The following is a 14,194-nucleotide window of genomic DNA, read 5'->3' as shown; positions in this document are numbered from 1 at the left end:
GTGGCGCAAACGGGAGCCGCTCTGCAGCGTTCGGCTGAAGCAAAACGCGTCTACCGCCGCCAGGGGCACCACTGCGCCTTCTTCAAACGGTGCAGCCGTTGAACGGGCCGTTGCTTGGGGTGCTCGCCAGGTTTTGCCGCTGCCGTTTTTTAGTGTGGTACAGTAATTAACCTTTATGGAGGAAATATGCTCGCTTTTGTTCTCCATGTACCTTTCTAGGAACGTTTTCTCGGTTATCAGACCCGTTTGAGCCATCGGGCAATGGCTACAAATAAACATAGAGTTTCTAATGAGAAACTCTATGCAAACAAAAGGTCTGTTCGATTTGGCCTGCTTTTTCTGCACGAGTTCAGAGTGAGTTCAGCCAGTTCAGTGCTGGCGCCGCCACTGCAGAAGCGGTCCTGCACTTTTGTCGCCTGCTTCTGCACCGCTTCCTGCACTGTCGGGACATCGAAGAGGATAATGCCAGCGCTGCGCGCTGTACTCGAAAATCGAAGAGGCGAGTGCTGTACTACTGCCTGAATGAGTGCAGGGAGTGCAGCCAAATCAAAGACACCTGTGTCGCCTGCTAGCGGCGCGCAGATGATACGAGCGGATGTGCGCTGCGTTGGTTGTGTGCGGTCAGACAGTCTGTCCGTCTGTTTACGGTCGAGGCCTTGCATTTTCTGCGTGTTTTACGTTTCCGTGACGCTCCCCAGCAGCAGCAAGAGGTATGCAATCGTCCGGAAAATAGTTACTGCGAGTGCTGTCGATCAGAGGCAGGCCGCGTAGTCGCGATGCCAAAACGAAGGACAGACACCTAGACTGTGACCACCGGGTGGTCACAGTGGTTACCCAGGTGCTGCCAAGGCGTCTTTGTTCGCCGCTCCCCCGGACGATGAACTGCGCAGAAAGTGGGGACAAGCCTAGCTGACGTATGCAAGACAACGGAGGCCTGCCCCTCTGCGCTTCTCTACCAGTTCGTGGCTGATTTGGAAAATGCCTCCACTACGTTTTTCGGCCTGCGGGAGTTCTGCTCAGACAGCATTCTTGGTATTGTGGAGGTGGCTAAGGCGAAAAGGGAGCTCCAGCATGGCTGCCCTGACCACTGCAAAAATGTGGCAGCCGAGCTCACTGCTTTGTATCTGACAACCCGGCTTCATTTTTTCACTAAGAGCATTAACAGCAGCAACACTCGAAAGCACCAGGCTTCGAAGTACTTGAAACTGAGTCGCACAACTTAAAACTCGCAGGTGCCTTGCCTTGCTTTGTTTTGAACACTTTTAATCGACATAACTTCGCTTGGCTAAGCCATTGTCGTGACTCCCGCCTAGGGAAAATGCGTTTTCATTTTTATTTTCCAAACTTTTTTTGCACTTCCAATAAAGCAAAGCCTTTCTTGTATTAGTTATCGGTTTGGCAATGCCGTGCACATTCTGCAAGTGGGACTCGAAAACATTTGGGGTGCAAAATATAGGAAACAGGATAGGCCGCCTAAATTAGAAATTCCTTCACTCACGGATGCTGTGCTAAACGCGTGAATGCTGGGTATAATTTGCTTCCGTAGAGGCAAATTCACAAGTAAGTTCATGCTGGGACTTTATTACAGTAAATACAAAAAAAGTAAATCCATTCGTAAAGAATTAAACATGGCAGTTGTCCGCCGGCAGCACATCGAACGCGTACGCTCGTATCGATCGTCTGCGCAGGTAGCAGATGGCACCAAACAATTCTATTTATAGCCGCTTCCCTACAGCTCAAACGGGCAGATTTGCAACGAAACGTTCCTAGCAAGGTACGGGGATGCCAGACGCGAGCAGGCTTTTTTTGTTTTGTTTTTTTTGTAAAAGTTAATTACTACCCAACATCGGAACAATGACAGCTATAACCACTGCCGATCGCCTGAAGTACAGCGACTGCCGTGGCGGCGCCTCTCGAAGAGGGTGCAGTAGCGCCACCTGGCGTTTTCTACATAGAAGGGCACGCCACTAGATCATTCTAGTTCACTATAGTCTGACTAACCTGCGGGTGAGTGGGCTCATTGCCCTCACGGCCTGGGACGCGCGAGGTGCAGAGAGTGTGCAGGTACATGTAGCTGGTGAACGAGCACACAGGTTGGGGGTCGTTGCGCGAGGTGGGAGCGCCATTTCCCAGCAGGAGAAACTGGGCGGGGGGGCCTCACTGGGCTGTTCCTCGCAGGCGGAGTCCGGCAAGCGCAAGGTGACGCTCAAGCACCCCCACGTGATGCCCATCATGAAGCTGGCCACCAGCCCCGACACGCGCCGCAGGGTCAACTTTGCCTGCGAGACGAGGTGAGCGGCCTGCAGAGCGGCCGTGCCACGGGCCACTCGAGGGGAGGGCGTCCACCTCCAGTGCGGCCGCAAGGGCCGGGGACGGCGAAGCAGGAGCTGGCAGCTCCAGTCGGGGAGGGCGTCAGGTTTTCCGCTTCAGAATTCGGGCTGTGCCGAGGGGCAGGTGCATTGGCACGGGGCTCCTAGCCGGGGACCGCAAAAACGGGACTCTGCGGAACGTTCACACGTGGTAGCACAGCTCAGCGAAGGGAAGCGTGCTTTTCAAGGCCGGGAACATTGCGCGAGGCGGTGTTCGCTCGTGTTTTCCCCTTTTCTGACTCGCGGGGCAGCCGCAAGCGCTCACTAGTAGCTCAGCTTTCTGCTGGCAGGTGGCAGGCTTGCCCCTGCACGCCCCCAGTGCAGTTGACACTTGGGGGGCCTTTCGTGGACAGTGTGTGGGCACTCTCTTCCTAGGGGCGTCGTCCCTTCGATGGGCTCTTCTGTTCGTGCCTCTGCCGCTTTGTGCAAGTGCCCGCATGTCGGCTTCCTTGGCCCCACGACGGGGCGGGCAGCAAGGAAGGGCCCGTCTCGAAGGGTGCCACGAGGGGGCTGCATTGCCAAGGCGGAGGGAAGTGCACACCGGTGCGCTTTGTTTAGGGCTGTGGGGGCATTCGAAGCTTCGAAATATTCGAACTTAAGGAAGTATTCAGAATGTGCTCCAACCACAGAGTTCCAAAGCATATGCACCACAAACGGTTGCTGCTTTCACAAAGGCCGGATCAACGTTCGTTCGTAGCGTGCAGATTTCAGCATGCCATCACCACAAGGTGCAGAAGTTATTCTAAAGAAAATTGCCAAAATCAGTTGGTCGCCAAGGCTAAGTAATGCTAACATCTTCAAATGAAAAAAAGGAACACTTAATAAACGAGAGAGAAGTCTCTCATAAACGAGGTCTACATTAATACCCCTACAGCAAACCGGGCTGATTGGATGCTTGCTCTTCCAAATTGTGATGGTGTATGTAAGTCTCAGCCGTGATAACAAGGCCAAACACGTCGGTTCATTTGTGCCACGATGCTGGGATATTGCGCCTCATGGCAATAACCACAAAGTGGGAGATTTACATTGGAAAGTATGTCGGTGTGCAGTGGTGAACAGGAGGTGGCGAGTTGCTGTTCGCAGAGATGCTTGCACGGAAAAGGGGGCACTGTTGTGCCACAGCACCCGACGCAAGCTTGCTTGGCTGCTGAAGCCAGACGTCGTGCGGCATTTCGCCCCGCTGTCCAACGGGCTTGCGGCAAACGTGATCTTCATTCATGCCGCGTAACTGTGAAACCTGAATAACACACTCCCACCTTCGTGGTCCTTCGGGACCACAGTGCACTGTAATTACGCAAATTAGTGATTAGACCCACGGCGCTTAGAAGCACTTGCGTAGGCCTGGCTGCCACCGCCACGAGATGGAGTAACCCACCGCGGGCGAGGAATACAACACAGAGCAGGAGCTCTGAGTTGGGACAGGTCAGGCGGGCATGCGGCACGCGGCGGCAACCCCCTGGCCAGCACTGGGAGGCGGAACCTGCTGAGCAGCTAACCTTTCCCGTCGTTTGGCCATTTTGCTGTGTTGTGCAATAAAGTTGCAGCTTTTGTGTCTTGAGGTGGTGCAAAGTTCAATCTTGGAAAGAGACAATAAGGATGCGTATTTGAAAAGATATTTTAAAAATTTCTGGATTTCATTCGAACTTTGTTTTTGACTCTTTCGTTACCACGCCTATTCAAATCGATCACCGGTGACCGATTATTTATATCGCCTATTTCGACATGTTGTAGTTGTTTCTCGTACACCTAATGCAACCACTGGTTAGTCTAGGCACTGCACTTTTAGAATCAGTTTAAATTTTCCCGCTCCGGCGACATTGAGATTTTTGGCGGCGTTTTTTGCGAGCTGAGGTGCGTGTGTTTTTGAGGAAGGGGGCGTGGCTACTGGACTTGGCAAAAAAGGATGCAGATCGTGGTTAGGCTGCATTACGATTTTGTTTTTGTCAAAAGGCTCCTGGCAAGTTAAGTACCAAATAATGTTGTCAGCTTTGTAATCCGACAGCGTTGATAGGTGATAATTACTTGAAAGTGCCGCCAGCTATTCACTAGTGATCTTTGGTTCGGAGAAGGGGCGGCTTTATTCTGCCAAATCCTATTTCTGATGGTCCCCCACATGTCTAGCAAGTGTGCCTGGCATTTTCAGCCAGTTTCCAGCAGTTTCGATTTCATTTTTGCATTGCGAAATTCATATTTGGCGCCACTATGCAGTTACCCAACTACAAGTTCATTTGCCATGGTGCCTCCGTTGCCTGCTACTCTTCCTCGAAACAAGCATGCCGCTCGTGCTTCCATTTTATCCACGCCTCAGTACTTCTGCGACAACAGCGTCCGCTGAAAGTCGAAAGATAACACCAAGTCGTCGGGTATCAGCTCAGACGAGGAGAACGCTTCCAATGGGCCTTGAACACCGCCAGCTGTTCACCGTCCAGCTTCGGTTCCATATGTCGATATTTCTGGAAGTCTAGTGTTGCTTCTTAGTAGATTCTGACAAAGTCTCCACCAGCCTTGTAATTGTTTCTTTTCAAAATTGTTAGGTGGCGCTGCAATGTAGTAGGCTCGTGGCGCTGAACGCGCTTCGTGGCACGGCGGCGGCTGGGTGAAAGCTTGCTGGGCACGATTCTAGCGCATCGTACCTTATTCCTGCAAGCAGGGCTACCACAGCTAGTCGGAACATAATAATGAACCACAGATAAGTGATCGTCAGAACGTCAACAAGCATCCGCCAAGGAGTTTGGTTTTCAAACCCAAGCGGATTTTTTCACATCGCTTGCTTGCCTTCAATATTGTGCTGGTCGTAATCATGGACAAGGTGTTTTGACATTACGGGGAGGGTAATTGGGGCCTTTAATTAATCTATTTATTTATTAGCAATACCCTCAGGGCCAATAGCATTATAGAGGGGAGTGGTTACAATCATGAGTAGAACAACAAAAAAACAGCAAAGGTAATACAATAAAAATACATCTTTACACAAAATTAGGCAGGAGCAAAAAAAAAAAAAAAAAACGCAGAAAGCAAACATAAATGCACACAACAATAAATGGTTCATACAATGTTAACTATGGCATTTTTGAAAAGCGTATGGTTAACAATGGTTGCTATTGGTGAGGGAAGGCAATTCTCTTCTAATGATGTCCGGGGAATAAACGACTAAGAAAATGCGTTTGTTCGGCTCGATGCTATGCCGACCTTGTGAGTATGGTCAATGCAAGAAGAAAAGTACAGTGGAGGCAAAACGAGTTCATCATGCAGGTGTTGGTGATGAAATATTTTATGAAACAAAGAAAGTCGGAAAATTTTACGTCGAACTGCTAGGGATGGAAGGGTAAGCGTAGATGTCATTGCAGTCACACTGGCAGTTCGGTTAAAGTTCGACAAAATGTAACGTGCAGAATTATTTTGAACCATTTCAAGTCTGCTAATGAGATTGTGAAAGGAAGGATCCCAAACTGAACAGGCGTATTCTAATTCAGACCGGATAAGCGTTTTGTACAACAGTTATTCGAGGGATGATGGTGCCTTTGAAAAATTGCGTCTGAGGTAACCGAGCATGCGATTTGCATTGTTAATAATATATTCTATGTGAACGGATCAGGTAAGATTGTGAGTGATGTTAACACCGAGATACTTATAAGAAGAAACAGTCTAGGGCAATGCCATCAAGATAGTAAGCAGGTAATGTGTTATTTTTCCTCGATACGCGCATGAACTTACACTTATTAACGTTAAAGGGGCCCTGAAAGGCGTTTTGAGCACACTAAATTGACTAGCGCAATCGTTAGATTGGGTCGTCAACATCATCTGTGCCAAGTATTACTCTTTTACGCGCAGCGGAAAGCTCACACTTTTGTTGCAAAGTTTGTCGCTTTTTTCTCACCCTTTCCTTCGTGTTTTTGGACGCCGCCATCTTCACATGTCTACATCATCGATTCCCAGATGTTCGTCATGAGCTAGACATCCTGCTATTGGGCGGCTTTTTCACGCACTTCCGGCAAAGAGATGAGTCGTCTGCTCAGCGTCGGCTCGCCGGCTGATCTGCCAGCGGAGTGCCGGAGTGCTTGGACATTTTACGACAAACGAAACAAGTGTAAACAAACGCTTAACCGTTTGTACTGAATGCAACAGGGCCATAACACGACATGAATATTCTCTTAAGTACGTTCCATAAAGAAAGCGTTGAAGCCCCGTGGCACTTCTTTCTTGCAATCGCAGAGAACGCCCTGAGCCGAATGCCCGGGTTTGACGCATACATTTTATTCAACTTCCAAACAATCCAGAGATGCGTTTCGAACGAACACAACGTCACAACATGCGTTGCAAGTCCGAACCGCGATTGACAGACGATGGGTTGCCTCCTCCTGCCCCTCGTAAATTCGGCACTCACCTCGCGCGCGGTTGGCGGGGACGAACAGCAAGTCACTTAACTCTGGCGCACAAGCCGAGATGGCTTTTACCCACGCACACTGCACATACGCCATGCGAGGTTGAGTCGTACGCCGCTGGAGAAAGATAATGCAGACCATGGGAAGCACTGTCCACCCGCAGAAGCACAACGTCGCATTTCATCGCGAAACAAAGGCGTCCACAACACACACACCATCGCCTCCTGTAATGCCAAACGCATCTCGCACTTCCAAATGAGAGTGAGTAGTATGCCTGCAGTGCCCATATGCCGCGAGGTGGGGCCCCAAGCTGAACCGGGATCACGCAACCGTAACTGACTTCTAGAGCGGTTTGTGCCTTGTTGCCAGGGCAACCGATGTTTGATATTGTCAAAGAAATGGTGCTCTCTCCAGCGCTAGACAGCTCAGAGCCGCGGCGGAACATGTTTTGCCAACGTTGCCGCTCTCCACCACGCGTCGCCCCAAGCTGAACTGCGTTTTGTGCACGGGTTCTGTATCAGTTTAAAATGTATTTTTCACATGCCGCCGCCAGGAATTACCACCGCCACAAAATAAGACCCTGCACCAGCGGGGCCACATCTGATACGGCGCTTTTTGGATAAACAGTGCGCTGTGCATCCAAGGGAGCGAGCGCAGGATCCTCCCCGTGCGGCTGCGAGTTCGCCGCCGATAAAGAGTCGCGTGCCGCCGATAGCAAAGTTCTGCAGCAACGTACACCGCGAAAGGGCAAGGCCAGGCCGCCGCACACATGCGGCCAGATTTTTCGTTCGGTTTTCCAGCCTTGAGCGGAGTGCCGGATTCATGGTGTCAACAAAGCTTGCCCGTAGCAGACGGCTGTGTGAGCAGCACAATAGCGGAAGTACGTCACCGCCGAGGAGCGCAGCATCATGGGAGGGAAGGCTCGCTCGCCGTCAACAGCGGAGAGTAAGTTGAAACGAGGAGGAAACGCGGCGCGACGATAATGCGCGGTTTTTGATTTACGATTTCTCAGCTAATACTCATCGCTTCAACAAAATTCTTGCGGGAGGAGATTGCTAATACATTGCTTTATTTGGTTACATGTACATCCACGCATCGGCGGAAGGTATTTCAGGACCCCTTTTAAGCTCCATCCGCCACTTTAAGCACCAAGCTGAAATAGAATTAGGTCAGTTTGAAGGTTAGTTAGGTCATCATCACAAGTTATTTCCCGGAACACTACGCAATCGTCGGCAAACAAATTCATGTTAGATGAAACACACGACGTCACATCGTTAATGTATATTAAAAAAAGCAGAGGGTTGAGAACAGAACCTTGTGGTACACCTGATTGGACAGCAGTGTTATTAGAATTTTGGTTGTTAATCGAAACAAACTGCGAGCGATTAGTTAGAAACATCTTGAGCCATGCAAGAAGTTTTGTTTCAATGTTAAGCTGACGTAACTTGTGTAGTAGTAGTAGTTTATGGCACACCTTGTCAAATGCTTTTGAAAAGTCTAGATATATGCAATCAGCAGATGATGATCGATCAAGTATGGCATGAAGCTTATGTGTGAAAGATACCAACTGTGTTTCACATGAGTAACTTTTGCGAAAACCATGCTGTGATCGCGTAAAAAATGAATTTGATTCTAAGAAATTAACAAGGTGGGAAAAAAAACATGTTCAAGTATTTTACAAGGGATGCTAGTAAGTGAAATGGGTCGGTAATTAAGCGGTGAGTTTTTGTTTCCTGTTTTGTGAAGCGGAATCACCTTCCCCACCATCCAGTCGGCAGGCAAACAACCGCTGTCAAGTGACTGCTGAAAAATCTTTGTTAAAATGATGGATGAATAGGCGCAAGTGCTCCGCAAGAATTTAGGGCTGATATCGTCACAACCAGGAGCGGAAGAAAGTTTTAGCGATTTAATTACCTTGGCTGCTCCACTTGGTTCTATAAATATTGGATACATATCGGGGTAGTTGAAAATTTCAGTACGGGGTAAGCAAACATTATCGGGCAAAGAAAAATTACGCACAAAGGTTTCATTAAACGCAGTGTCTAGAGTTACATCCGATGGAACCCAAAATTGAGAACTAGAGTTACGTCCGACGGAACTTTAACGCGGTGTCTAGAGTTACGTCCGACGGAACCCAAAATTGAAAACTGGAGTTACGTCCGACGGAACCCAGAATTGAAAACTGGAGTTACGTCCGACGGAACTTTAATCCAGTTTCTAGGGTTACGTTCGACGGAAAACTAGAGTTTATGTCCGACGGAAGTTCAGGCCAATGTTTTGAGTTACGTCCGGCATAACGTAAAGCACAAAAAAAATTACAGCTAACGGCAGCTACCGTGACGCTCTAAATGTGTAATCTATACGCAACAATAAAAGAGAGTTATAACAGATCAGAAAAGCGGTTCCAGTGCGGTAACGTCTACCGTCTGGACGCCAACCCGCATGAGCAGAACCCTACCGTAAACCGGAGCGACTTGGCCGGACAGTACCAAGACGCACCGTGTCCGTCGTTCCAAAGCGGACGGCCGCTTTGGAAGAGTTTGGCCGATGTACACTTGGCTCGCGCCTAGTCGAATGGATTGTAAATATGAGATCATTTAAGAAAAATGAGGTTGCAACAAGTGAAATCCGCGCGATTCTGACAGCTCAAGCAGCAAGCGAAACACGGTCCTGACCCAACTGCCGTGGCATGTGTCATCGAGCGACGCATGTACGATAGCTTCTTTTAGGGTTAATAAAGGCGATCCGGCTACATAACTAGTATTATCAGCAACATGGGGCCCGTCTACAAATCGGCGAGTGAGGAACAGGCGGTGTCAGTGCAAGGGACTCTCAAATACTACAACGAAAAACTAGGAGCAGCCAGCCGTATGTACTGAGAGCCCAGCTTGACCTGCTGGCGCCATCTGTTGAGATGCAGTAGAGGTAAAATGCCCGCTTCATGTTCACGCAGTCGCTAGTTGTAATCTCCGTAAGGGCGTTGGATATATATTTTATTTAATACTGCCTTTAGCGCCTTTGAGAACTGAAAACTAATATTTCAGCACAGGAAATGCCACAGACTCACGAAGCGAAACGACGTACAACCCAAGTCGCTCCCAGTCACAGTAGCATGTCCGGCAGTTACGGAGTGCTATAACTCTTAAAACGAGCTTTCCCGGTACGGTCCGGTAACAAGTACTGCGTACCGTACCGGAACCGTTTTTCCGATCTGCTATAAGTAGTATAACGTGGACTAGTGCAGAAAAATTTTAATCTTAATTAAAAAAAAAAAAACTCCATCAACCCAGCTGGGATTCGAACCCAGATCGCCGCAGTAGTGTGCTCCTGGCCACTCGACCGACGGGGAACCGGCGCTGTGGAACATGTTGGTTTCTTCTTAGTCCGACTGGGCCTGTCGTGCCCTGTTGGGCCAAGTTGGACGCCAAGGCCTATTCCGAACCGGTTTGGCCGTAAAGCAGCAACAGTTATGTTTTCCAATTTGACGTCATGTATCGTGCAAGCGACCATTTCGAGGCAGTCCGGGGACTGCGTTCGGACCGGGAGTCCCATAGGAATACATGGGAGAATAGAGCGTCGGATTGTCTCGGGCAGCCCGCGGATGATCCGGGGCTGATAATCGAGGAACCTGAATGTTGTGTATGGATTACACATATAGAGCGTCGCGGTATTTGGTGCCTTTAGCTGTAGAAATTTTTTTGTGCTTTACGTTACGCCGGACGTAACTCAAAACATTGGCCTTAGTCGGACCAGGACTCTTGTTGGACGTAACTTTAGTTTTCAATTTTGGGTTACGTCGGACGTAACTCTAGAAAGTGGCTTAAACTTCCGTTGGACGTAACTCTAGACAGTGCGTTCATTAAAAGTGTTAGTGCATGCCTCTGGAGGAATAGCAACACCATCGCTGTCGGTTAGGTGAATGATATTGTTATCACGAGGATTGATAGTACGCCAAAACTTTTTAGTGTCAGTAACTAGCATATTGGGTACGCAAAAAGGTTTCTTTCGCTGATCTTAGTGCCGCAACATAGTTATCATTAGCCACTTTATAGGCCGCCCAACGCGCATCATTCCTTGAAAGTTTAGCTGATCTGTACAGACGTTTTTTCTTGTTACGACTTGAAGTGATGAAGTGAATAGGAATGTACTTGTTCGTGAGCTCGCTAACTATTTTTCTAAATAGGCTCCAGTTATTTTCCACAGTTCGATCTGCAGAATCTTCTAAGGAGGTGTCAAGAAATTCGCATAGTTCGTTGTCAATGGCCTCGAAGTTCGCACGGTTATAGTTACGGACAGTCGGCAAGCTAAAATCCCCCAACAAAAACAGGGGTGACGTGGGATACCGGGAGACAAGTATGTTTAAAACATCATGTAGCTCGTTTACAAAGTCAGATGAGTCAGTAGGGGGTCGATGTTGGCATATTAGTGGTTCGGCTTCACCACAAGGCACGGGCACCACGCGGGCTAACGTTTTCTCTTATATCTAAAAAATTGTACCGCGCAACTCAAAATTTTTTTTTTCTTGGGCGGGCTTTTGAAATGTTTGCTTACAAAAATGTTTATTATAAATTTGTTCTACTACTGGTGGTTTATTGTACACAGCTCACTTTTTTTTATTTTCTTCTGACGCCTGGACAAAAATGTCGAAGAAGATAATTTTTTACGCAATCAATATTTATGAAAATATTATTAAAACTGGTGTCCTTGGAAAGCGTGCGATATTATGTGCATTTTATGTCACTGCGATGTGTGTCTAACCAATATGTATAGCACAGAAAAAATGTATTGTGAGACTCCTCAAAACTGGTCCGTTTCCCATGGTAACGAAAGAGTTGATATTGGAATACGCCTTGAAGGGGACAAACTTGATTTTTGCGCGTGCCTGCGCTGTGTGTGTTTTGCAGGTGCATGGCGGAGAACGTCCCCCTCCTGGAGAAGGCCATTGCCCTGAGGCACAAGGTATTGGCCAGCTTCCCCTCTTGCGCTGTCGCACTCGCCAGGCCTGGGTCCCCGAGGGGCAGCTCTGGCAGAGTAGTGCCCAGCGGGCTCTGGCCGTCGCCACCCCACCCGGTGCCTTCCCCCGACCAGCTTTGGAGCTGAGCTGCGGTCGGCCTAGTGCCGAGGGGGGAGGCCGCAGGGCTGCCGGCTGAAGGCTCGTGAGTGGAGGCTGGCCCCAGCCGCTTGTGGGGCAGGCCTGTGGCGATGCGCAGAGCTGGGCACGCTTCGAGGAGATTCGGCATCTCCCTGGCCACCGACGTTGTAAGGCTGCTGGCTTCCAAAGGGCGCAAATGCTCCATCGATCACTTCTGCCGGTGTCGCCTCCGCGGGCCGCAGAGTGTGATTTCGGAATAGCAGGCTCGGAAATCCGAGCGATGAGGAGCGGCGCGGGTGTTCATGGCACGTGGCATTGCCTGTGGGCTCAATACAAAGCAGTTTTTCATTGCATTGCACTGTAATGTGAGACACTTCAATTCTTGGGGCAATGGCCAGGGTCTATCTGCCAGAAGGGGCCGAGTGATAAAAATGCCACGGCTATGGTAGGCCATTCGTAGCCCACTTTCTGGGGTTCACGGAAACACTGTGAAGTTTTCCAGTGTCCCTTGGTACAGGTTCTCCACTTCCACTTCTTGGGGAGGAGCACGAGCCAGGTCATCCATGTACATCAATTTTCTGCAAGCCTCATGCGAGGCAAGTGGCCTTGAAGCAACTCAAAAGGATGTCCTCACATTGCCATCAACTTAAAGTTGCCCCAAACACTACTTTCGACATCCTCCAGGCTTCTTGGTCACCGAGCTAGCTTGTGGAATGCCCCTATTGTTCTCTCATGCTAAATTAGAGGAACACTTTTTCCGTGTTGGCTGTCATTTCGGCATTGCATGGCAAGACCTCGTAAGCAGCATAACAATGTCCAAGTTCAAATTTCGGCTGATTTCCAAGCTTTCTTTCAAACGCCAGTTGAGCTCTGTGGCGTGCAAAAATGGATCAAGAAACGATGCAGATAGTCATGGCAATATGGCTGTCGAGTGTGGTAGTTAGGAGTGGTGGGTACCGTCTATAGGTTGGAGTGGCTGCAGGAGCTTGTTTTTTGTTTCCACCCAGAGTGTGTGGCGTATCAGGGATGAGGGAGGGTGCGCAGCTTTTGATGAACAAAAGGGGGGAACGGGAAGCGCACCAGCAGGCGTAATGTGTCGTGCCTAGGGGCAAAGGCAGCGGAGGAGGGCAGCCATGGGAGGCGATGCGCCAGGTAGGAAGCGGTGGTGACACGCAAGGAAAAGACGCCACACACACTGGCGGAGCATGATAACCGGGGGCAAATAAGTAAGCCTTGGAAATGTAGAACAACTGATGCTTGGTGCCAGTACAATCCCAAAAAAAGAAAAAACGGGGAGGCGAAGGGCTGGCTCGTGAAAGTGGTGGTACATTGCTAATCGAAAAAGCAGCCCCGCAAAAGAGAGCACGAGTGAACGCCCAAAGGACCAGACAGGCGGTGCGAGTGTTCCCCCCCCCCCCCCCGGTGTTGAGTGCAGAAGGCCCTGCTGCTGGGGTACAGCTCGCACGCGGACTACGTCACGGAGCTGCTGATGGCTCGCTCGGGCAGCAGCGTGCGCAAGTTCCTCACGGAGCTGTCGGAGAAGCTGCAGCCGCTGTGGCTGTGCGAGAGGGAGGTGATGCTGCAGCTGAAGCAGGAGGAGGTGAGTGTGCAGCCTCCCCTGCCGAGGGCCGCGTTCCTGCAGCTGGGAGGGATTTTCCGGGGAACCACGCTGCAGGGAGGAGTGAACGGGAAGCGTGGGGCCGTGAAGCAGCACTGGCACTTGGTGGTTTCGCAACGAGGCCCTGCTCTTGCCGCACCTGTGTGCACCCTCCACCAGCTCTACCGTCCCCCCATCTCCGATGGGCTCCCTGCCCCCTCGCGCTTTAGTGTAGCTAGTTTGCACTGGACAGTGCAGCAGTGGGATCTCGGTGGTACGGATCTTGGAGCAAGCATATTTGTGTCTCCTGGAAATTTGTATCGCCAGAAAACGAGAAGAAATGTTGTTTCCGCGCGTGGGACAGATGGCGGCAGCCTGGTGTCGACTCCTGCCATCAAGTGTGGCAGGTAGCTCGAGCAACTGCTTCTAACCTTCCGCCAGAATGCAGCTCATGTGGGGAAGGCGCTGCTGATGTGGGTGAAAAGTGCACTGTGAATGGTCACCTGGCGCCCCACATTCGCCGTGGAGGTGGCCGCTCCACGGTGGCCGCTCCCCGCCAGCTGCAGCGAGCGCTCCCAAGTCGCCGCCGTTAGGTGCCAGCAGTGCGGCTCTTCCCACTGCCGCACACGGCCGTCGGGGTGCGGGGCCGAGTCAGCACGGGTGTCAGAAGAACGTTGCCAACGCAGCATGATGAGCGCGCAGGCGGCGCAGCTGGGCCGCAGAGGGAAGTGAGGCACGGGGGGCAAGCGAGAAG

The 14,194-nt window shown here is 50.4% G+C and overlaps 1 protein-coding gene across 3 annotated transcripts in view; it reads left to right on the top strand.

The window, feature by feature from the left end:
- Positions 1-14,194, top strand: part of LOC144177733 (thimet oligopeptidase-like) — a 108,828-nt gene that overhangs the window by 32,266 nt on the left and 62,368 nt on the right. For 2 of the 3 annotated variants that reach the window (XM_077705312.1, XM_077705313.1), the window contains exons 5-7: positions 2,179-2,291; positions 11,656-11,710; positions 13,279-13,443. In XM_077705312.1, coding sequence (XP_077561438.1) covers positions 2,179-2,291; positions 11,656-11,710; positions 13,279-13,443 — 333 coding nt within the window. The remainder of the gene's footprint in view (positions 1-2,178; positions 2,292-11,655; positions 11,711-13,278; positions 13,444-14,194) is intronic. The other variant, XM_077705314.1, reaches the window with a different exon arrangement.

The sequence above is a fragment of the Haemaphysalis longicornis genome, unplaced genomic scaffold, assembly GCF_048455015.1.
Source record: "Haemaphysalis longicornis isolate Haplotype H1 unplaced genomic scaffold, Haemaphysalis longicornis Haplotype H1 scaffold_30, whole genome shotgun sequence".
Lineage (NCBI taxonomy): Eukaryota > Metazoa > Arthropoda > Arachnida > Ixodida > Ixodidae > Haemaphysalis > Haemaphysalis longicornis.
This window is presented reverse-complemented; position numbering and strand designations above follow the sequence as displayed.